The sequence below is a fragment of the Protopterus annectens genome, chromosome 2.part1 (assembly GCF_019279795.1).
Source record: "Protopterus annectens isolate FY-2018-M chromosome 2.part1, PAN1.0, whole genome shotgun sequence".
In the NCBI taxonomy this organism is placed as follows: Eukaryota; Metazoa; Chordata; order Ceratodontiformes; family Protopteridae; genus Protopterus; species Protopterus annectens.
The window spans coordinates 465502009-465527488 of NC_056729.1; the positions used below are offsets into that span (position 1 = coordinate 465502009).

A 25480-nucleotide genomic window follows, 5' to 3' on the forward strand; every position below is an offset into this window, starting at 1 on the left:
CATATTCTTCATTTTTTCTAGGTTTTACCAATATGAACTAGTTTACAGTGACAGACCAAAAAATACATCACATTATCAGTACACTGAGAAAAGAGCCCGTAGCAGTTTACAGATATTAGTCTCAGTTTCTCTAATAAGAAAAATATATACTGTGCAGTACACCATATGGTTTGCAACAGCAGATATACACTCAACAGTGTAAACATTGGCTCATGGTGATTTTGTAACATTGACAAATGTTAATGTGCCACCCCAACTTCATATAAAATGGAGAAAAGAGGGTTGATGATGGCAGCATAATTCACTATTAAGTGTAATAAAGTGACTGTGAACCAGTAAGTTCCCCAGGTTCCTACCTCTCAGAGAATAAAATGAAAGTATTGTATAATATGTCACATAATTTTGGTCAGTTTGAGAACTTGCTAACAATTTCTAAAACTTATAACAATTTGTTGAGACATGATGTTGCACTCTATAACAAAATGAATATATAGTTCAGGCTTATCAGTTGTAAATAAAAGGTGCCCTCCCTGTTAAGCTGCCCATTACCCCTCTTAGAATTAGCCAGTAGCAATGTATGATCTTTAGTTGCCTTCCAGTATGTCTTTACTGTAGCTTGTATGTTATAGCAACCACTTTTAAATGTACATCAGGCCATTAGATGCTTCTTTAAACAAAGCATTCCAGTGGAATTGCAGAACATGTAAAAAAACTCACTTGTAGGAAAAAAGACAAAGTGTGGTGGAGAGAAATTGCTGTCACAGAAAAAATATAAGTAGCAGTAAGTTTCTTATAATTCTATTATACTCCAGTGATGACCTGGATTTTCATATCATGCTGACCTCTGTAATGCCACACATCCTTATATTGCAGATAATGTTTATAAAAATCAAGTTAAAAATCATAAGCCAAACATATGTAAATATCATTTGAGTTGTAAATGCTATTCAAATGGTACAGACAGCAATGTTCTCTTTAAAAAGGTCTTCTTTACAGTAATAATAGTCTATGTGCACATATCCTTTACATCAGTACTGTAATATATTATAACACATAAAAACACAGAACTGTATTTCTCAAAGTTTCACAAACTGCTTTTCATATTTTGGAAATTGTGCAGTCTTGATATTCAGTGCCAGTAGTACGTTTATTTAGGAGGCTTGTTTTTTTTTTATATGAGAGCAATAAATTCCCTTCTGTGTACTTGTTTATTGAGATACTTACAAAAATATGAACATTATGGCTTTTTGTATAATTGCCAGTGTAAACAACACTGAATATCTATCAAGTGAGAAGTTTCTTAAACAGCATCTAAGGTTTCATCTGATGACATGCAATAGTTTGCAAGTTATTTGGTTTTGGAAATATTAACGTACATATGAAAATACTGCATTTTTTCATAGTTACTAGCAAACACCTAGCAATATTTCCAGTACAGTGTAATATACATAGGCAGTGAGAACACATTTTTCTGTCTACTGGTATGTAATATACCATGCCCTTCAATAATATGTTGTTCTCTTAAGTTTTGAAACCTTGAAATATGAAAATATGAATAACAAGTGATAAACAATCCAACTGTATTTGAGGCAGGGAATATTGCAAAGGATATAAAAGAACTGTAAATGAGATCGTTAGAAAATGTTAGAAGGAAATTACATAGAAAAAATGGAAATTGTGAGAGCAATATGTGCAGAATGTTTAGGGAGTGAGGTTTAAGGGAAGGCAGAAATTGAGCAATTTGTGTAATATTGGATTAGTGAGAATTGTATAAAAGAATGTATGTGATGTATAATGTTTATAACTTTGAACATGTTAACATGATTTATTTTCTTTTATATAAATGTATGTTTGCCTATGTCTTAAGCGATAATTCAATAAATGTGTTTAAAAAGCAAGTGCTAAACAATGATTAATGTCTTCCTTGCAGGACATCCTAGACTAACAATCTTAGTCTCATTTTATTACTTATACTTGCAATCTCTTATTCTACCTGTTAATTGAAAATTCACGTAGTACAGGAAGCCATCTGCTAACAAAGGCAAAATGCCATAAGAAGATATGGATGTTAAATGGAAGTATAAAAAAGTGCTACAGACGTGACAGAGTTAATAATTCTAAAAATAATTAACTGATTCTCATTTATGGAGACCTGATGGTGACTTGCAGAATGTTAGGAAAAGAGGAAATGCAAGCTATTGAAAGCATGTGGATATTGAAAGATGCAGTGTGTGTGTGTGTGTGTGTGTGTGTGTGTGTGTGTGTGTGTGTGTGTGTGTGTGTGTGTGACAGAGCTGGTTATACTGACAAGGTAACAGTCGCGATTTCTATAACCCATAAGGCAGCTAAACAGGTTACCAAAGATCCTAATATTATTTTGAAATTTACACCAGATATGTAATACGGGCACCTTCCCAAATGTAGCATTCATTCTGTGGTTGTGAGAATAGAATAGGTAAGTACAGTGGGTGGCTGGAGAGGTGGCATTTATTTTACATGCTATATAATTCACTGCACATGTGAAATCCCAACGTTCAGATCAACAAGGTCTCAACTCAAGTTCAACCCATCAGTAACTCAAACAGATAAAAATTTTAAAATGTGTTTTTTTCAGCGGGAAAGCCCCCCTCCCCTTTTGTACACCTTTCCCAAATGCTGAGGGCATATCCCAATTCTCAGTGAACGTATGTATGCAAACTCCATGGTCACACAAATACTAAACAAAGCAGAAATTTAAAAAATACAAGAAAGCACTGCTAACTCACACCCCAAGACTGCATTGGCAGTTATTTCATATAGAAAACAGGACATCTCTACAATTCAATTCATTGAGCTTAAAGTATATGAGGTACCATTTGGTTAAGTTCAGCTTGGCAAAGTGTGTGTACTAGCAGTGATTCTTTTTTTTTTTTTTGGGGGGGGGGTTATTTCTCACTTCTTTGTGTTTGTGTGACCATAAAGTTGGAATATGTAAGTATGTAAAGGGGTTTTCCCCCTTGCAAAAAAAGAAAAAAAGCTCTTTATTTTTCATTTTTATCCAGACCAGTTTAGAACCAGTTAATCCAATGTTGTCTATTTTCATCCGTTTCAAATGTATGGGTTGTAGGATCTGACTAGATCCAACCTCAGCATCAACTTGGAATCTTCATCACATCCAGCACTCTAACTCCTCACCTACCCATAATTCCCTAGGTTCTTACTTAAATGCGTATGTCGTATTTGCCACTTGAATGTTATAGATGTGTGCATGAGCTATCTAGCAGTGGGTTATATATTTTTTTCTTCCTGCTACTCTGCTACCATGAGAGTTTTCCTCTCACACTGTTACCTTTATTAGTATTGTTATGGTCTCTTTATAGGTAGTATTTGCAGTTAATCTTGGTAAGTAGTTTAGTTAACTTTCTTAGCTATGGCCTTATGCCTTTTTTCATATAATTTTTGCAATTTAAAAAAAAAGTGTTTAGATATTCTTTTGAATATTGTTAATCTGCCTTTGTAGTTGATCATTTTCTCTTAGATCTTACCCATGACAGAGTCTACTGGATTTAAAAAAAATTCTCAGAGTATGGACACAAACTTCCACCCCAAGACGCAAACTCCAAATGTGTTTATTGCCTCAATGCAATGCACCTTGATGTAGGTGGACAATCTTGTGCAGCATTTATCACTAGGGCCCTTCGGACCAGAAGAGACAACCTTGTTTTGCAGTGGCTCCTTCCAGAACAGACAGGGGCTACCCCTTCATCTTCTTCCCCTTCTAAAATAAATAAGTCTAAATCAAAGAGATGAGAAATTCAGAGAAAAAGAAAAAGAAGACAAGGATAAGAGAGAGGAGGGAATAAGCAAGCCTTCCTTCAAAACTTCCAAAGAACCAATGTCCTCAGTCAGGCCTGATCCCAACGTTCCTCAAAGGTTAGATCCAATGACCCCTGAAGCCTGGTCTCCTTTTTAATGTACCAGTTACTCACCAGGACCAGTGAGTTCCAGACTTTAGTCACCGATCTTGCAAGAACAGAGATGCTGACAACCACCTTCAGTGTTATCATCCACTCAGTCCTTAAGCCTCTTGGAACTCAATGTTGACAGGATGATGAGGAAGTTCTTGAGGACCCAAATTAAGTTTGAGGTTATCCTGGTGCCATACCCTGGGAAGGTACTGAGTACTGGCCACATTAATCCTCCCTTGCAGGAGTCTGTACCAACTCAACCTTCCAGTTCAGGATTATTGGATCCAACTGGAACAAGAGTACCTTTGCTGGTGCCAGTGCTGCTACTGACTTCAACACTGACTGCTTCTGTCTTGACTCTGATGCCTTCAGATTGAGATAAGACTCTGAGGTGAAGCTTTGGCGCCGAGTTCCTAAGAGGTGAATCAACATCAAGATTCTCAGTGCCATTGCTCTCTCATGGGGCTTTGTCCCTGGATAACTTGGATCTGACATCGGCTTTGAGACTGGGGGCCATCATTTGTGAGGGTCCCCTCTCTTCTTTGGAATGGCGAGAGTCCTCAATACATGTGGCAGCCTCAGCCTTCAAGGCCTTTGAAAGGGTTTTGGCAAATACCAAAGACAAGCTAGCTTCAACCAGTTCAGTTCCACCCAAACCCAAACTGCAGTCTGTTTCTTCACCTCATCATCCTGTTGGAAAGGGACAGCCATACCAAGGGCTTCTGAGGAAGTTTGCTTCTTCAGCTCCCTGTCCAATTCTGACCCTTCTACTGTTCCCCCAGAAGGTGCACCCAGAAAATGGATGTGCAAATGGAAGCAACTAGACTCTTCCCCAGAGTCTTTCACTGAATGTATTTAATTTGAGGAAGGGGGATTCCCCTCATTCCCTCTGTGAAGCTATCACATTTGGTGATATTCTGAAATGAAGCAATAAGGGGCTGGTTTTCCAAAGACCCATCACCGGATGAGTCAGTATTCTTGGAAGCTTTTGTTTCCAGAGCAACATCATCCTGGGTAGCACCTTCCGTTGTTCCTCTTATTGACCTTATGGCTTGATGGGCATAAGAAAACCCTAATGTGATGGAGTCGATCAATAAGAAAGCCGATCGGATATTATCTGCACCTGTGGAGAGTACGCACTGGAGTAAGAGTCCACCAGCAGATGTTATGGTAGTGGCAGGAGCTACCAAGAAAAAGCTACCAGAAGAAAGCTCCTCTGTTCATCCTCCTCATAGAGAATCTAGGATGATTGAGTGGATTTTATTCCCTGTCTGTGCACAGTCATATGAAGAGTAGCCACTATTCCTTAACAGTTTGGGACTATCTAAATTAGGGGTTCATTTTTAAGATTGATCCCCTTAGTATCTTATGAAACTTTGAAGTTGGTGCTGAGGTTGGATCCAGTCGGATCCAATAACCCATACATTGGAACTAGACAAAAATCAGAAATGTGGATCTAGAGTTATAGTAAGTACATAACTTTCATGGATATAATACTATGGTAAGTACATACATTTCGTTTTATGTCCAGATGTAATGTCTTCCATATGTAACCTGATTAATCATAAGGGAAGTGGAAATCAATGAGTTTAGCACTGGAGAACTGAACTCAGTCATAAAGAACACCATCTACTCGACAAGGTATAGAGAAACCTTGTAATTCTTGCCACTACATCATTTCTTGAGTGCAGACACTACTGGGCTGGATACCTTATGCTAACACAGAAAACTGGACTGTCGGGTATTTGAATTGCATACCCACCATTCAGAAAGCATTAAAATGTATGGAGGGGAAACATAGCATGGAGATAGTGAAACACTGCATAAACCAAGTAGTATAAACTCATTTTATGTAATATTTCAGAGACTAAACAAGGGGATTGTTAGATGGGAATACCTGTCATATAACGCTTCCTTCTCATGACTGTAACAGCAGCTTTGTATATTTACACTACCACAAAATAATTCATTTGAAAAATACCGTCCTTATCTCTAGGGTGTAAGTAACCCTGTAAGATAAATGTGCCATAAACTATTGATGTAAACTCATCTTGTGCGTTGTCTCTCTGCAGCATTCTAACCCACTTGACATCAAAAAACTGCATTGTATTTTCAATGAAGTAGTACAGTGGGACTGCTTTAATGACAACATGTTTATACAGGTAAATAAATGTTCAGCATGTCTTTAGGACCCTGCAGCTGAGGACTACATTTTTTTTTATTTTTCTGTTATGTTTCCATGGAGACAAGCTGATTATAGGACAATAAATAGTCAGAGTTTCTTTAAGGCTAAAAGTTAATGTTTCTGAAAGCATAGAATTTGTTTTGCATATGTTGGAGGGGAATAAAGATAACAAAGAAATGGACAGCAATTATTGTAAGTAGGAACACAGGCAGTTGCATGTGTCTTAGCATGAATAACCTTAAATTTATATCACATAGTGCCTGTGTCTGCAACTTTTTATTTAGGACAGTTGTTCCTACTAGCAGGGTTAAACTTCATTACATGAAGATGTACATAGTTTTGGGTGCTTAAATTAACAGGTTATGGTGTGTGTGTGCATGTGTGTGTATGTGTCTGTGTGTATGTGTCTGTGTGTATGTGTCTGTGTGTGTGTGTGTGTGTGTGTGTGTGTGTGTGTGTGTGTGTGTGTGTGTGTGTGTGTGTGTGTGCGTGTGTGTGAGTTTTCATTAAACAAAATATCTTGTAAAATATGACATGGGTTCAAATGGTAAAGACAAGAAACAACTGTTTAAAAGATCAACCTGCCAGACATTAGTGGGTATGTATATCACAAAAGCTGGAAACAGACATCTAAAAAAGCTGCCATATATAATAGATGGGAGTAATAAGTTTTTGTCATAATGTCAACACTTCCCTGTTATCAGATAATTTGAATGGTCTTACAGGTACAGACAAAAAGGAAAGAACACTGGATTATATTAAGAAATGCAGAGTGCAAATAAGAATGTTACAGGAAACACATTTGGAAATAAATTAATATGTGAATTTGATAAAGAACGGATTTCAGGATGGATAGTCGGCAGAATATCAGGGACAAAGAAAAGGGGAGTATTTATATTAATTGCTAGAGGTGCTCCAATAATGACAGGAAAGGGAAAAAAGACAATAATGGTGGCTTTCTAATAGGGGCAACTGGCAAAGGAAGAGGGTTTCACTGGCATGTATTTGTATTCCACCTAAAACTGCTATTATAGAAGCTTAAGAACATTTTCAGAGAAATAACCAGCTTTTGGCAGAGAATATTACTTATAGATAGGGACTGGAATTTGATTTGCAAAAATGGCAATGTATCGGGGACCCTAAAAGGGAAAATATAACAAAAGAGGCTAGATTTCTGAAGACATTTATGAAAATATTTGGCATGGATAATGTGAATTCAGTGGTAGGAACTCGAAGAGAATTCACATATTATTCCCCAAAGTACAATAACTGGACTTAACTAGAAAGAAATTATACTTCCCAAGAACATGTAGATTTAATTGAGAGCTTTGACACACATCCAATAAGTATTTCAGATCATGTGCCATTAATAACTAAAATAAAAATGCAGGGTAATGTAGTAAAACTGAGACACTGGTGCTTCCCCACTTAACCTGTTAAAAAGAGAATAATTTAAGGAATGGGTAGTGGAAATGATTTGGGAGATATTAAGGAAGATGGAAAGTACTTCAGAAGTGATGAGAATAAAATGAAATAGAGCCTAAATATAGGATAGAAATAAAGGAAAAAAGATATGGATTAGAAGTAAAAGAATTATTTAGATGGGCTTACAAAGGTTGAAGTAGTGCAGAATAAGGGGAATTTCACAGAACAAGAAGAGGTGCAACTGCAGTGTGCTAAAGAAAAAATAATGGATAATATGCATGAGTTTAGAAAGATTGCTGTTAAGCAGTTGGTTTTTGATAACTCCAGAGCACAAAAACAATTAGCACAATGACTTAGGCAACATAATGTAGAAAGGGTTGTCACTAAACTTAGGAAGCCTGTAACAAGAAAAATAAACAGAGATCCTGTTGAGACATTAGAGATATTTCAGAAATTTTATGAAAAGTTGTATGAAGCAGATAAATGTGGAAATCAAGAAAAAGCACAAATGGAAATGTTTATGTAACGCTTAAATATGCCAGTGTTAGAGGTAGATGAGGCTCAACAATTAACAGTTAACATAGGAGGAGATGAGATAAAAAGGGTGATACATAACCAATCTGCAGGAAAGTCTCCAGGAATAGATGATATTCCTGTGGAAGTGTGTAAGCTATGAGATAAATAAGTGATAAAGATCTGGAAGGTTTTGTTTAACAGTATTTTCAAAGGAGGGGACCCAGCTTCCTGGAAAAAAAGCTGTGGTGGTGGCAGTAACTAGAAAAGGTAAAACCCATCAGGTCCAGCTTCATACAGGCCCATTCAATGTCAAACCATGATTATAAAGTGTTTGTGTGTAATGGCTAAAAGAATGACAAAGGCATTGCCATAATTGATAGGTATGGATCATTGTGGTTTTGTGAAGGGGAAGCAAATATTTAAAATTGCTAGAACAATGATGATCCAGAGGGAAGCAGAATGTAAGAAAATACCACAGTTGCTGGTGGGTCTTGATGCAGAGAATGAATTCAACAAAGTGAGCTGGGATTTTATGAGATGGACAGTGGAAACATTTGCATTCCAAGATGAAATAATAAGGTTGCTTAGGAGGATATATGAGGGGATCATGGGCAAAGATCAAAGTGGGATGGTTTCTCTCTGATAAGTTGTATCTGAACTGAGGAATGAGGTTGGGTATTATCTTTCCCCTTTGTTATTTGTGTTATATTTAAAACCATTGGCAAAAAAGGGACTCAGAAATTCAAGAATTTAATTGGCATGATAATCAAGAAAAGTTGGTTTTATTTGCATACAATATTGTTTTGTACCTGATAAAACCAGAAGGACAACTCAGTGCTGTGGAACTTTCTGAGACAGTTTCAAGTTTTTTTAGGATATAAAATTAATGAAGATAAAATAAAGGCTATAGCTGTAAACTATTTGCCCACACATGAATTGGTTCAGCAATACCCATAGCTATGGGGACATGATAAAATGAAATGTTTAGGAGTATGGGTTAAAAAGGATCATGTTAAGGCAGCTATGGATTTGTAGGAAGAGACTTTATAATAGATAATACAAAAACTGAGAAACTGGAAGCTCCTGTCTATGGATATGAATGGCAAGATACAAATAGTGAAAATGTTTTAGTCACTTTAGTTTTATACACAGGAAAGGCATGTTTTATTGACCAGAGGAGAAGTTGTGAATAGTAATTAATAAAGAGTTAAAGGATTTTATCTGGAATGGGAAGAGAGCATGGGTCAAGTGCAATAAGCTGATCCTTCTAATAGAACAAGGTAGTTTAGAATTACCTGATTTGAAGGGATATTTTAGAACTACACAGCTAAAGCTGTTATACATAACACAAGAAGAAAGCTACAGTTGAAAGTGGATAGAGATAATTATGCAGCAGGGAAGAAATTAAAGAAATAAGGAGAGAGTGGGATTATGGATGCAGGTCCTTAAGGAGAATAACAACAGTCATAAAGAATGTTATTGTTATAAAGTAGCAGAAAGTATTCTAAGTACTAAAACATAGGAATGGAAAAAGGAGATTCTGCTGATATGAATGACTGCAATTAGGGGTACAGAGACTAGGCAGAAAGGGGTTAGAGTTTACGGGAGAAAACTAGCAAAAAAACAAAGTATTGATAAATAATTAGAGAGGGAAAGTTAACAGAATACAAAGGGGCCAAGAAGACATTTGAACTGTAGGCTAAAGACTGCCTTCCCTATCAGGGACTGATATAAGTATAGGCAAAAAGAAAGGGATGGGAGAACCTCAAGTAAAAGACCTGCACTGGTTTTTAGTTGAATCTAGAAAAGAAACAGATGTTAAAAAGGAATAATTAATGGGGCATATAAAATATTGCAGAATAACTGTAGGAATCACAAAATACACTAAATAACTATGAAATATCAAAACAAAAAAAGAGGAAACAGTTCCACCACTGAGACCATTAAATGTTTTCTTTTTGCTGGTACGTCTTCCACCACAGAGACCATTAAACATTGTTTAACTATAGGAATCAATCAGAGAAGGTTATAAAATATTGGGAAAGAGAGATTGGATAAGATATTCAGAAAGAAACAATGGGACAAAAATATATATACAATATGTATGTCTCCCAAATATACAGTAAATTTTAGAAGATTTTTGATTTTTGCTTGGAAATGTCTGCATAGGCATTTTTATACACCAAGCATGTAAATAACAAATGTTGGAGTTGTGATGGGGAAGAAACAAGTAACTATGAACATATGCTTTGGGAGTGTAATGAATTAGCAGACTTTAAAAATTCTCTACAGAGTACTATGTCAGAAATACTGGACAAGCAAATGGATGTAACTAAAAAAATAAATTTTTGAACTGAGATACAGGATTTCAATGGCCCAGACATAGTAAAGCCTTATTAAGTTTAATTCTGCTGGCTACCAAGAAAACAGTTACTAGAAAGTGGAAATTAAAGTCTAAACCAACCATGTTTGAAGTAGTAAGTATTGTTAACAAAGACAAAGACAAGAAAAAAATATATATATATATCCTTGTTTCCCGTCTTTCCTGACCTAGAGTAGCCCAAATGCAGGCTTTGCTGTATTCTGGACTTTTGGAAAGTTCCTGTGTTGCCCATTTCCTTTCTTGGATAAAGGGAGGCTTCTTTGTTCACCAGTGGCAGTGGGGAGCTTGGAGCAGCCTATCTAGCCCTGGAGGAGTGTTCCCAGCACAAGAATCTGGTAGTCTATTGGCCGTTTTGGGCCAATTTCTAGCTCTTTCAAGTCCCCCTGTATAAAACCCGCTTTAGCGTGGCTTTGAGCGATTTTGCACATTGCGGCATCGGGCAGCGCCGCTTAATTGGGTTTAAACCATTCTCGGCTCCACAAAATCTGCTCTTCACTTTTTCCCTTAGAACTGATCTAGTTCTCATAATAAACACCCTATTCCCACTCTAAAACCTGGCACTTGCTCACTAAAGCAATTATATAAGTCAGCACTAAAAAATTAAAAGCACTACACCCTCACAAACTCCCCTTGAGTACTTTGTCCCCATTGGCCCTTTTTTTCAATTATAAAGGAATTCCCAATACTATTCTAGCATGTCCAAAGGTCAGTTGTCAATCTCCTCTCTGGTCCAGCTGGTGAATCTGGGAATCTTGAGGCAATGTTACAACTGCCTCATGTACACAGACAACCCTCTCCTCCTCCCAACAAATTCCAACACATGTGAGAGATGCAACCATACAGCCAAACTGGAGGCTAAGCTCTCTCAACTCAGTACTGGCGTAACCAGTCAGGAGGAGGAGGAGAAGGAAACCACACTCACTACAATTCCAGTCTCTCATAGACCTACCACGACAGCAAACCAAACACATAAACACACAAAAACATACTCAGAGGCTCTAAATAAAAATCTGCCTAAGCAGCAGAGACCTCCAAAGCAGACACCCAAGCAATCGCTACCCCAAACAAAACACGTGCAACACATAGCTCACAAAGCCAGTGTGCTGAACAGTCACAGCCCTTAAGGCTAAACAACACATCTGATACACTTGTAATAGGTGACTCTACTGCCAGGCACACTGATGTCCCGCTCACCAGGCTGAACAAGGAGAAGGTCACGGTGAGCTGCCTGTCGGGCGCTAGGATCCGCCACATAACACAAGCACTCAGGTTACTCCAAGGCAAGTACAAATATGACTCGGTCACTGTCCATGCTGGTGTGAATGACCTGAGACATACCTCCCTGGACTACATGAAAAGAGACATAGAGGAGCTCTATGAACATGTAGCCCAGGCCGGTATGACCCTGACCTTGAGTAGCATCTTACCCTCACCAAGAATGATGCCACAATATGAAGACAAGATGATCAATTTCAACAATTGGCTTAAGTATTGGTGTCATTCAAAGGGGATCCAATGCCTGTCTGCCTGGGATGACATGCTCGACAAGCCACGATGATTTGCTAGGGATGGCTTGCACCTGTCACCCCTGGGCTTTCGGATATTGGCAAAGGCTCTTGCCACCCCCATAGTGCCTTTTTAGGCAAGGCTCAAAAGACAAACCCACCTCCATAGGTATCACAAGGGATAAGAAACTAAGAGTAATGCTACTCAATGCCAGAAGTCTAAACCTCAAGATGCATGCACTCAAAACTCTCCTTAGCATGGAGAACATCGATATCTGTGCAGTAACAGAAACCTGGTTCAAGGCTCCCGAGAGCACCCCAGCACTACCAGGTTATACCTCATACCATGTTTTTCGGCCCCAAAACCTGGACCGAATCACAAAAGGAGGGGGGAGTATCAGTATTCGTCAAAGATACCCACACCTCCAGGTTGGTGGCACAGCACGAAGCATCAGAGACTATCCATGTGCAACTAACAGTGGGTAAAACTGCCTTCCAGTTTATAGCCTGCTACAGACCACGCTCCCAAACCCAGGAACCCCACTCGGCCTTCCTGAGAACACTGGAAAATATGAAGGTCTCTCCAAACACCATTATATTGGGCGACTTCAACTACCCTAACATGGACTGGGAGCATTACTCTAGCTCCAACACCCTAGCCCAAAGGTTCCTAGAATTTATAAACTCAAATGCTATGGAACAACTTGTTGCCACTCCCACAAGAGGGGAAAACATACTGGACCCGATCATCACCACCATGGGGACTCTATGCTCCAGACCAGAAGTGTATCCCTCACTAGTAAGATCAGACCATAAACTAATCTCACTAGATATTCACATCCTGACCCCAGCCCCTGCCCAGAAAACCACAGTGAAAAACTTCTCTAAAGCAAATTTCACACTCCTCAAAACCAAGGTGGAATCCTTCAAAGCCCCCGGGCCTGTGGAAAATACGGCCCAGACCGCAGAATCCTTTATAAACGCATTCTATGAACACCTTCAGGAATGCATGGATCATGCAATCCCAAATAAAACCAAGACCCAATCTTCCAAAGTTAGGTGTCCTGTCTGGTGGGCCCCAGCCATAAACAAACTATACAATAGAAGGAGGAAGCTACTACATGATAGAGCAAAATCCTGAAAAGGGAAGGCATCTCTGATCAGTATTACCAAAAAACTACGGGCACTCATAAAATCGTCTAAGGCCAGCCTCGAGAGAAAAATTGCGCAGGACACTAAGGATAATCACAAGGCTTTCTTTAGTTATGTTAGGAACCTGGGTGGGAATTCCCAGATATGCTCAGAATTAGTCCAAAATGACAAAAAATACACAGAACCCACAGACATTGCCAACATCCTAGCTGACAGGTTCAGCGCAAACTTCTCCCCCCCTTCCCTACCAAAAGGGCAAATATCTATCCCAGCAGAGTGCTGCCCCCCTGACATCTCAGATGCTCAGGTAAGAGCTGCCCTCTCCAAAGCAAAAAACACAGCATCAATGGGACCAGACGGTGTCCTGGGCTGCATCCTACATGAACTCCAAGAAGAACTAAACCCAAACATAAAACTACTGTTCAATCTCAGCCTTACTACAGGATATGTACCCAAAGAGTGGTGTACAGCAACAGTGGTCCCTCTCCACAAAGGTGGTGCCTCAACGGATCCTGGAAACTATCTCCCCATAAGCTTGACTAGCTTGGTCTGCAAAGCTATGGAAAGGATCATCATGGACCTCATAAATAAAGATATTGGGGACCTACAGACACTGGATCCTACCCAGTTCGGCTTTGTTAAGGGCAGATCCTGCCTCTTAAACCTGGTTGATTTCTTTGAAACAGTCACCAAGGCCATTGACGAGGGGAAGGTGGTCCACACAGCCTACCTGGACCTTGCAAAAGCCTTCAATACAATACCCCACTTGGGCATTATAGATAAGCTCACCAGCTTAAATATAAACCCCTATGTCACTAGATGTGTTGCAAACTGGCTCAAGGACAGAACCCACATGGTTAGAATTGCTGGAGCCATGTCAGACTCCAAACCAGTTACAAGTGGCGTCCCACAAGGCTCAGTCCTGGGACCTCTCTTGTTCGGTATATATTTCTCGGAGCTACAGGCTAACACGGAAGGACTGTGGCTGACCAAGTTCGCAGATGACTGCAAACTGGGCACCATAATAGACTCTCCAGCCGACACAAGCATCCTACAAAAGGGCCTCATAGAAACAGATAACTGGTGCCAGAGCCATGGCCTCAAGCTAAACGCCAAAAAGTGTATAGTCATCCCCTTTGGCAAAACAAAGTGCCCACAAATTACCACATAGGTGGTAATCCATTAAGTACGGAAGAAGTAATTAGGGACCTGGGGACCCAAGTTGATAGCAATCTCTCATTTGACAACCACGTGGCCAAAGTGGTTAGAAAAACATTTTATATAGCCCACCTAATCATGAAGGGATTCACATCTAGATCAGGGGAGGTCATTGTGCCTCTTTACTCATCCCTCATCAGGCCCATAATTGAGTACAATGCCCCTTTTGGGATGTACCTTACCAGACACCTGCAGCAACTGGAAAGACCCCAAAAGTACCTCACCAAGAGGATCAAAGGGCTCAAACAGATGCCATATGCTTCCCGGTTAAAGAAACTCCAGCTCTACTCAGTGGCATACCGCCTGTTCAGAGGCGATCTGTGCCTGACGTATAAAGCCATGTCCAACCCGGAATTAATGGACATGCTACACCTCAGAAAATCCAAATCCCATCGAGCTACGCGCTCGAGAGACTTGAACCTCAGCACTGAAATAAATAGGACATGCTGGAGGGACAGATTCATAACCCAGAGGCTCCCTTCACTCTGGAATAAAATCCCAGTCCAGGTTAGGCAGAGTCCCTGATTAACTCTCTTCAAGAGGAATCGTGATGAGTGGATGGGAGATAGTAGGTTTACCCCGGGTATCACTTCTGTGTCACTGTTAGACAGAGGCACAGTATACTAACCTCGAAAAAGGGCATAGCAAAATTCATTTAAAATGGGTGGTGAAAGCCAAACACACTCTGGCTAGGCTTATAAATGCCCTAGGGCAGATAGCCTAGTATGAACCTATGAACTATGAACAAGAGAACTGGAAATGGGATCTTTAGTAACGAATAGGAGCAAATTCCATAAAAATGGAAATTGTGGGAGGAATACATGCATAAAAATGTTTTAGAAGAGGAATAAAGTTTAATGGAAGGGAGGAATTGGCCAATTTCTGTAATGTTGGATTGATTATATTGTACAAACAAATATATGTGCTGTGCAATGTTTGTAACAGTGAACAAATTAATATTTTATTTTTTATTTTATTTAAATGTAAGTTTGTCCATCACAAGTAATAATTAAGTAAAGAAGTTTAAAAAAAACTCATTGATACTGAGAGCACTTTGATATATTTTCTATTCATAGTAAACTTTTACATTTTGTGCTCTAGTTAGAATCTAGTTATGTTTTTAAAGACAAAAAAATCTTACTATTACACATATACTATACACTATAGGTTCATAGGTTCATACTAGAATATCTGCCCTAGGACATTTATAAGCCTAGCCAGTGTGTGTTTGGCTTTCGCCACCTATTTTGAAATTAATTTTGCTATGCCCTTTTTCGAGGTTAGTATACTGTGCCTCTGTCTAACAGTGACACAGAAGTGATACTCGGGGTAAACCTACGATCTCCCATCCACTCATCAAGATTCCTGTTGAAGAGAGTCAATGAGGGACTCTGCCTAACCTGGACTAGGATTTTATTCCAGAGTGAAGGGAGCCTCTGGGTTATGAATCTGTCCCTCCAGCATGTCCTATTTATTTCAGTACTGAGGTTCAAGTCTCTCGAGCGCGTAGCTCGATGGGATTTGGATTTTCTGAGGTGCAGCATGTCCATTAATTCCGGGTTATATATATATAACCTATATAACGGGCTATAACATTTAAGTTCCAAAATGTAATTCGCCTTTATCCTAGAAATGGTTACCTGCAAAGTAAAATCATTATGTAACAGATTTTTGAATGGCTAGGGAAAATATATTGCATTATTTTCCAAGTAAAATGTGTTACTAATATTTGTATGGTAAAATGTGTTCTTATTGTTTTCGATCCATGCATGGATCTGTGAAAACAATGTAAATGTAAAAAAAAAATGTTTTACTATAACAATTATCATGTATGAAGTAAACTCCACATATAAAAAAAGTGATGAATATTTTTATTTCTTTCTTTTAACATTTGTTAACCAGATTAGTCCGACTGGGCTCAGTGAGCCCTTTTTCAGCAGAGACCCAAGGAGAAAAGCTCCAGGGAAGTAATAAAAAATAAGAAAAACCTAACAATTCAAGTTGTAAGATACTTAGTACAAAAACAGAGAGAACTATACAATACGAATATATACAAGGTAAAAGTGCAGTATTTTCAGAATGCAGTAACAGTATGTTTGAGAAATTTGGTTAGCATTATGTTATTTACAAGGAATGTAGCAATGCCTATAATAATAAAAAAAATCAGAGTAACCTCATGGCATAGTTCTGCAAAGATGCATTTAATAGCATAGGTTCTAACTGCAGAGAGAGTAATATATGCAGACAGTTTAGGTAGATTCTTTTAAAATACTAACAAATACATTTTACATCCTTAGGCATTTTATAACAGTCCAACAAAATCAAGTGACAAAGCGATGGCAAGAGAAACCACTATGTCTGGGAAGCATTGGTTCATGTAGAGGTTCACCTGCAGGTTATATTTTGGGGTTTGGAGAAGATGAACTAGGTAAGTTCCTGGATGTTACATTCTCAAACTATATATTCAGTGATGTTAAAAACACAGATTTTGATAGATTGTGTGCATGGCTATGATTAATTTGTCAACATACCTTTATACAATATATTAGTGTATATGAGTAAATGATGCAACTCTTATACATCAAATGCTTTAAAATAATAAGAGTCAGTCATGATGTGTATGACATCAATAATATAAATTATTCCAGCCTGACAAGAAAATATGTCTTATAGAAAGCACTGCTAATAAAGCATGTGTAGCTGTTTAATATCAATTCCCAAATAAAAAAAAATAGTTTCTGCAGCATTTGCATTCTGTCAGGAAGTACTTGGGAGTAACAATAACTTTTCTACAATGGACATCAAAAGATATTTGTGTGTTTTACCAGAGTCCATCTGTGAGACTTCAGAGCTTATTTTAAGTGGTGCACATTTTGTTTACTCTATTTGTTGCATCAGATGCCTTTTACAAAAAAATACATCTATTTTATACATGCTGTTTGAAAAGATTTTTAGTAAATTAAATGAGCTTTGTGAAACTTTACATGTAAAGATAATACAGGATTATGAATTACCATAGTTTCAATTTGAAGAGAAACATGTTAATAAAAGGCATGCAACCTTTTTATTATCCACTTGTTAACTGGATAAATCTAGTGGGAGCATCTGTTTGCCTTTTTAAAAGGTTATCCTGGACACTATCTGCTTAAGTGACTTGCTCAGAGCAACACACTACCCAAGTAGAAGCTGAAGGAATCAAACCCAACAATAAAAGGTGAAGCTCTTTAACAGCTTAAAGCCTTGATGTTATGTGTTTAGTGTTTTCTTTTTTCTCCGTAATTTCCATAGCATGTATTAAAAGACAAGGAGGACAAGGCAGCCATCTGGGCAGGACGCCAATATGGCCAAATTCACAGGTTGCTCTGTTATGAAAATCATCTGAGAGCTAAAGGGTTTATTAAAATTTCAGTCTCCTAGAGTAATATAGTTTGATCAACTACTGTTCTGATTAAAATGAACACAATCATGCATTTTAGCTATTTTAGTTAAAAGTCTGAACAATGGCTGATTAAAACTGATTATACTAACAAATACTAGGAAGGAAGGGAGGAGGAAAACAGGGAGCATGGTAAGAAGGCAATGAGGGAAGGAATGAAAACAGGACAAAGGCTAGGGAAAGAGGTATGTTTGCATTTTCTGGTCATGTATTAAGCCATTAGGCCAAAGGGTGCCACTGTTTAGTTACAGCCCTGAAGAGTACAACACTTTGAATAGTATGAGGCAGAGGCAATTTATTAGAGGAAACATGTTGGCAATAACACTAAAAAACACTAGTAAGATAGACACCCTTTTTTTTTTTTTTTTTTTGGTCCAGGACTAGTGCACTCACACTGGTCTGCAGTAGAAATAGTACTTGGTATAGAGTAGAGCATACAGAAATGATTTACTGTATGTATTTTTTTAATTATATGAGTGACTAACTCATTCCTTCCAGTGCAACTGTTGTGTATGTGTACTGTTTACTCCCAGTGGGTGTGGCTTGAACCATTTAAAAAGTGAAGTTATCACTTTACAGTTCAAATAGATATTCATATCTCTGGAACCATAAGTGTTGCTAGAAAACTGTAAATGGCAAAGCATTCAGGATAAATTAATGTTTACATTAGTAGCATTCATTCAGTTTGATGCTTTGAACTGGATTTTATAAGCCAAAATAAAGGCAGTGAATATTCATTTTGTAATGTTGCATAAACAGCTTATGATATCTCAGTAACCATTCAAGCAAGACAGGTACTGACAGCAGGATTTTCTTCATACAGCTGTGAGCTTTCATGACACTCTGCAGTTCTGTCTGTATTACCTGAATGTTGACATATATAGAGAAATATGAAAATTGTTACAATACAAATAAACGGTACACAAATAATATGCAATATCTCTTTAGCCGCATTAGATAGAGGTCAAATATCAATACATTGTGTTTGTCATTATGTATGCTTTAAAATGACATTTTCTGGTACCTTGTATGTATCATGGTTTTGGAATTGTTAATGCAAATATGAACAAGAATTATTTGACGTCTAGAGATGTCAGTAGGAGGTAACTGCAGAAATGCCTGGAGGCGCACTCTGCTGTAATAATTTAAAATGGAACTTTTTCTACCCTCTTCCAGGAAAGTGTAAAATAAAGTATAGCTAGACGAAATTAATGAACTTCTTTAATGGATAAAAGTGGACTTCTGTACAGGTGGTTGAGGTGAAATTCCTTGGGCTTCAGTTGCCCAAAGCAAAAAAGCCAGAGAACATAAGGTCAAATGCTTTTCTCTATAAGAAATCATTGCAGGTAAAAATTTCTAAGTGTTTTCCTGCAATAATTCTCTTCTTTTTGGAGGTTTCTCCCTTCTTTGAGTTGGTGCAACTGTGATGGCATCAGGGAACTTCCCCTACTCATAGGGTATGGGGACCGTATTGTTGGTGGTGCATCCAACTTCCTGTTTCCATTCCAGGTGCAAAGGTGGCTCGGAGAAACAGGAGGAAGTATGGCGAGTATTTGTAAGGAGAAGATAGTGTCGGAGAAGGAGAATGCGAAGATGGAGGTAGCGGAACCTGTATGAGAAAGGCAGTTAAGTGAAGCGAAGAAGTGGAGTGGTTGTACATATTGGAGAAGAAAGGAGGAAGGAAGGAGGTGAAGGAGTGGAAGGTCGTTTAAGCTGTACCAGACTTGGAGTGTCTATTCCATGAAAGGTTGTTTGAGGGAGATGGAGAGAGCCAGCAGGAATGTATTAGTATGACCGTCCAATCAGGAGGGTTGCGGGATGTTTATTTAAAGGAAATGATTAATCAATGTGAACCAGAGAGTGACATGGCAGTTTCATGAGGTGAAATTATGGAGAAGATACAAGAAGAGTAGATTGCAGAGGACACGATGAGAAAGAAATCTTATGCACAGACAGTGAAAGAAGGAGAAAGAAGAACCGAAGATGTGAAGGAGGCGAAAAAGGAATTCATTATAACAATAAGCAGTAAGAAAGAGAAAGGACTCGAAAGGTATAAAGTATGGGACACTGTAATTGCACTAATGGGTGTTTTACCCAAAGAAGTAAGAGCCTTTATTGTTATTAATAAAAAAAATACTGTGATATATTCTTTGAAACAGGACAATATTTGGAGAATGTTTTAGAACAGTAGGAACAAAAAAAGAATTATAATCCTTGGAGTGAGTATGTGGTGCAGGCATTTCATAGAGAAACCAAAAAAGAGTTTTATGCAATTTAGAATAGAATTTAAAAAAGAGGAATTGAAAGAATTTTTAAAGACTATATGTAAAGACGTTATAGACGCAACAGAAATGTATGATGACCAAGGTTTATGAACTGGGGGGTGGGAATCTGGGATTATTTTGAAAATGGAAAGTGATGATGTTGTACATATCCCAAGTGCAATTGCTGTGAATGGTAACAGAGTATTTGTTAAATGTAGGGTACAGCCAAAAACATGTTTTTTTTTCTGTGGAAAAGGTAATCATTAGATTAATGAATGTGATAAAAATGTATTATTTATGGAAAAACAGGACATGAAGCAAGAAAATGTGATATAAAATGTAAAAAATGTAGAAAAACTGGACATACATGGGTAGATTGTGAAATAAATGTAGAAGTTACAGAAAAATAATGTACACAGGATCCAGTATATGATAGAGATAAAAATATAGAAAAGTAACAAGAAAGACAGATTAGTACACAGGAAAGAAATAAAGATTTAATAGAGGAGGGAGAAGATGGGGGAAGGGAAAGGGAACAAGAGGTGCTTGATACGACCAAGGAGGAATATATAAACTGGCATGCAGTAATTGGAAGGAAAAATTCTATAGGAAAAAGGGTGACAGGAAAAGAAAGTTTAAAAGTATAATTCTGAAAGATAAAATAGGTAAAGGATGAGAGAAGAATAATTATACTAACTAAGGACAGGCTTTTCAGATCATGTAGCCATATGGATAGAGGTACACGAGAAAGAAGGATATATAAGAATAGGTAAAGTTGTCAAGAGGCTGAATGAAAAAGACTTGAAGATGGGAAGAGATTAATAAGCTATGGAAGGATCATATAGGCATGCGGGTATTTTATGAAAATTGGACAAGTTGATGGATACGTTTTAAGGAAAAATATAAAAAAAATATTTTTTGGAGTGTCAAGATGAGAAGAGAAGGCTAGAGAAAATAAAATATAAGCAGTTGAGTCAAGAAGTGTTTAAGGAAGTATTGAAGGATAAGACTTTTTTTATGAGAAAGAAAAAGAAATGTATGATATAAATCAGGAAAAGATTAGGAGATTGTTATATAAATAAAGAAGAATTTGTGCGTTTTGCACGATTTTGCCCATAGCGCAGCATCGGGCAGCGCTGCTTAAATGGGTTTAAACTATTCCCGGCTCCACAAAGTGTGCTCTTCACTTTTTCCCTTAGAACTGTTCTAAATCTCAAAGTAAGCACTCTATTTTCATTCTAAAGCCCTGCAATTGCTCGTATAAGTAATCTTAAACTAAAGCACTACACCCTCTTATACTCCCTTTAAGTACTTGGCTCCCTATTGGTCCTTTTTGATCAATCAAAAAGTAGTTCCTTATACTATTCTGGCATGTCCAAAAGTCAGTTTCGGGTTTACTCTCCAGTCCAGCTGATGAATCTGGGAATCTTGAGGCAATGTTACAACTGCCTTATGTACACAGACCACCCTCTCCTCCTCCCAACAAGCTCAAATATATGTGAGAGATTCAACTATATAGCCAAACTGGAGGCTGAGCTCTGTCAACTCAGTACTGGCGCAGTCAGTCAGGAGGAGAAGGTAACCACACACACCACAAATCCAGTCTCACATAGACCTATCGCAACAGCAAACCAAACACATAAAAACATACTCGGAGGCTCTAAATAAAAATCTGCCCAAGCAGCAGAGACCTCCAAAGCAGACTTCCAAGCAACCGCTACCCCACAACAATACCCACATATCACATAGTTCACAAAGTCAGTGTGCACACAGTCACAGCCCTTAAGGATAAACAACACACCTAATACACTTGTAATAGGTGACTCTATTGTCAGGCACACTGACGTCCCACTCACCAGGCTGAACAAGGAAAAGGTCACTGTAAGCTGCCTGTCGGGTGCCAGGATCCGCCACATAACACAAGCACTCAGGTCACTCCAAAGCAAGTACAAATATGACTCCGTCATTGTCCATGCTGGTGTGAATGACCTGAGATGTACCTCCCTGGACTACATGAAAAGAGACAGAAGAGCTCTCTGATCATGTAGCCCAGGCCAGTATGACCCTGACCTTGAGTAGCATCTTACCCTCACCAAGAATGATGCCACAGTATAAAGACAAAATTATCAATTTTAACAATTGGCTAAAGTATTGGTGTCATTCAAAGGGGATCCAGTGTCTGTCAGCCTGGGATGACATGCTCGACAAGCCATGTTGCTTCGCTAGGGACGGCTTGCACCTGTCACCCCTGGGCTTTCGAATACGGCTAAGGCTCTTGCCACCCCCATAGTGCCTTTTTTAGGCAAGGCTCAAAAGACAAACCCACCTCCATAGACAACACAAGGAAAAAGAAACTAAGGGTAATGCTGCTCAACGCCAGAAGTCTAAACCTCAAGATGCACGCACTCGAGGCTCTCCTCAATATGAAGAATATCGATATCTGTGCAGTAACAGAAACCTGGTTCAAAGCTCCAGAGAGCACGCCAGCACTACCAGGTTATACCTCATACCATGCTTTTCGGCCCCAAAACTTGGACCGAACCACAAAAGGAGGGGGAGTATCCATATTCATCAAAGATACCCACACCTCCAGGTTAGTGGCACTGCACAAAGCATCGGAGACAATTCATGTGCAACTAACAGTGGGCAAAACTGCCTTTCAGTTTGTAGCCTGCTACAGACCACCCTCCGAAACTCAGGAACCCCACTTGGCTTTCCTGAGAACACTGGAGAATATGAAGGTCTCTCCAAACACCATCATATTGGGTGACTTCAATTACCCAAACACTGACTGGGAGCACTACTCAAGCTCCAACACCCTCGCCCAACGGTTCCTAGAATTTATAAACTCAAATGCTATGGAACAACTGGGCACCACTCCTACAAGAGGGGAAAACATATTGGACCTGATCATCACCAACATGGGGACTCCATGTTCCATGCCAGAGGTATACCCCTCATTGGTAAGATTTGACCATAAATTAATCTCACTGGACATCCATATACCGTCCCCATCCCCAGCCAAGGGAAACCACGGTGAAGAACTTCTCAAAAGCAAACTTCACACTTCTCAAAACTGAAGTGGAATCCTTCAAAGCCCCCAGGCCAGTGGAAAATACAGCCCAAGCCTCAGAATCCTTTACAAACACATTCTATGGACACCTACAGGAATGCATGGATCGTGCTATCCCAAATAAAACTAAGACTCTCTCCTCCAAAGGCAGGAGACCTGTCTGGTGGTCCCCAGCCATAAATAAGCTATACAACAGAAGGAAGAAGCTACTACATGATAATCCCAAAAAGGGAAGGCATCTCTGATCAGTACTAGCAAGAAACTATGATCCCTCATAAAATCCTCTAAGGCCAGCTTCGAAAGAAAAATTGCACAAGACGCTAAAGATAATCACAAGGCCTTCTTTAGTTATGTCAGGAACCTGGGTGGCAACTCCCAGATATGCTCTGAGTTAGTGCAAAATGACAAAAAATACACTGAACCCACAGACATTGCCAACATCCTTGCAGACAGGTTCAGTGCAAGCTTCTCCCCCCCTTCCCCCCAAAAGAGCAAATGTCTATCCCAACAGAGTGTAGCCTCCCTGAAATCATAGATGCACAGGTGAGAGCTGCCCTCTCCAAAGCAAAAAACACAGCATCAATGGGACTGGATGGTGTCCCGGGCTGCGTCTTACATGAGCTCCAAGAAGAACTGAACCCTTACATAAAGTCACTGTTCAGTCTCAGCCTTACTACAGGATCTGTACCCAAGGAATGGTGTACAGCAACAGTGGTCCCACTCCACAAAGGTGGTGCCACAACAGACCCTGGAAACTATCGCCCTATAAGCCTGACTAGCCTGGTCTGCAAAGCTATGGAGGGTATCATCATGGAACTTATAAACAAAGACATTGGGAACCTCCAAACACTGGATCCTACCCAATTCGGCTTTGTTAAGGACAGATCTTACCTCTTGAACCTGGTCAACTTCTTTGAAACAGTCACCAAGGCCATAGATGAAGGGAAGGTAGTCCACACAGCCTACCTGGACCTCGCAAAAGCCTTTGACAAAATACCCCACTCAGGCATCATAAATAAGCTCACCAGCTTAAATATCAACCCCTATCTCACAAGATGGGTTGCAAACTGGCTCAGGGATAGAACCCACATGGTCAGAATTGCAAGTGCCATGTCAGACTCTAAACCAGTTACAAGTGGCGTCCCACAAGGCTCAGTCCTGGGACCTCTCTTGTTTGGTATATATTTCTCTGAGGTACAGGCTAACATGGGAGGACTATGACTGACCAAGTTTGCAGATAACTGCAAACTGGGTGCCATAATCAACTCACCGACTGACACAAGCATCATCCAAAAGGGTCTCACAGAGACGGATAACTGGTGCCAGAGCCATGGCCTAAAGCTAAATGCCAAAAAGTGCATAGTCATCCCCTTTGGGAAAAACAAAGTGCCCACAAATTACCACATAGGTGGTAATCCATTAAGTATGGAAGAAGTAATTAGGGATTTGGGGACCCAAGTAGATAGCAATCTCTCCTTTGACAATCACGTTGCCAAAGTGGTTAGAAAGATCTTCTATATAGCCCACCTTATCACGAAAGGGTTCACATCTAGATCGAGAGGTCATTGTGCCCCTCTACTCATCACTCATCAGGCCCATAATTGAATACAGTGCCCCATTTGGGATCTACCTTACCCGACACCTGCAGCAACTGGAAAGACCCCAAAAGTACCTCACCAAGAGGATCAAGGGACTCAAACAGATGCCCTACGCAGTTAGGCTAAAGAAATTCCAGCTCTACTCAGTTGCTTACCGCCTACTCAGAGGCGATCTGTGCCTGACGTATAAAGCCATGTCCAAACCAGCATTAATAGACATGCTCCATCTCAGGAAATCCAAATCCCTTAAGAGCCACACGCTCCAGGCACTTAAACCTCAGCACAGAAATAAATAGGACATGCTGGAGGGACAGATTCATATCCCAGAGGCTCCCCTCACTCTGGAACAAAATCCCAATCCATGTTAGGCAGAGCCCTTCAATGACCCTCTTCAAGAGAAATCTTGACAAGTGGATGGGAGATCATAGGTTTACCCCTGGGATCTCTTCTGTGACCTACTATACAGAGGCACAGTCAACTAATCTAAAAGGGTGGCGAAAGCCAAACACACTCTGGCTAGGCTTATAAATTCCCTAGGGCAGATAGCCTAGTATCAACCTATGAACCTAAGAGGTGGCACCTTACTTGCATAAATTAGTAAAAGAGAATAAAAGAATAAGGGAATTAAAGAAGAATGAAGGGGAAAAGTCGCAATTAAGAAAGAATATTTGAAGTGATTAAAAAGTATATAGAACTCACTTTTGTAAAAATAAAGAGGATGGATAGTTAAAAAAATAAGCAAAGAAGATAATGAGAATTTGGAGGAAAATATCAATGT

General features: G+C 39.2%; 1 protein-coding gene across 3 annotated transcripts in view; it reads left to right on the forward strand.

The window, feature by feature from the left end:
• The window catches only part of LOC122794105 (hedgehog interacting protein), a 942167-nt gene that overhangs the window by 690103 nt on the left and 226584 nt on the right, over window positions 1-25480 (forward strand). For all 3 annotated transcript variants that reach the window (XM_044062253.1, XM_044062252.1, XM_044062254.1), the window contains exon 10: window positions 16629-16759. In XM_044062253.1, the coding sequence (XP_043918188.1) occupies window positions 16629-16759 (131 nt within the window). The remainder of the gene's footprint in view (window positions 1-16628; window positions 16760-25480) is intronic.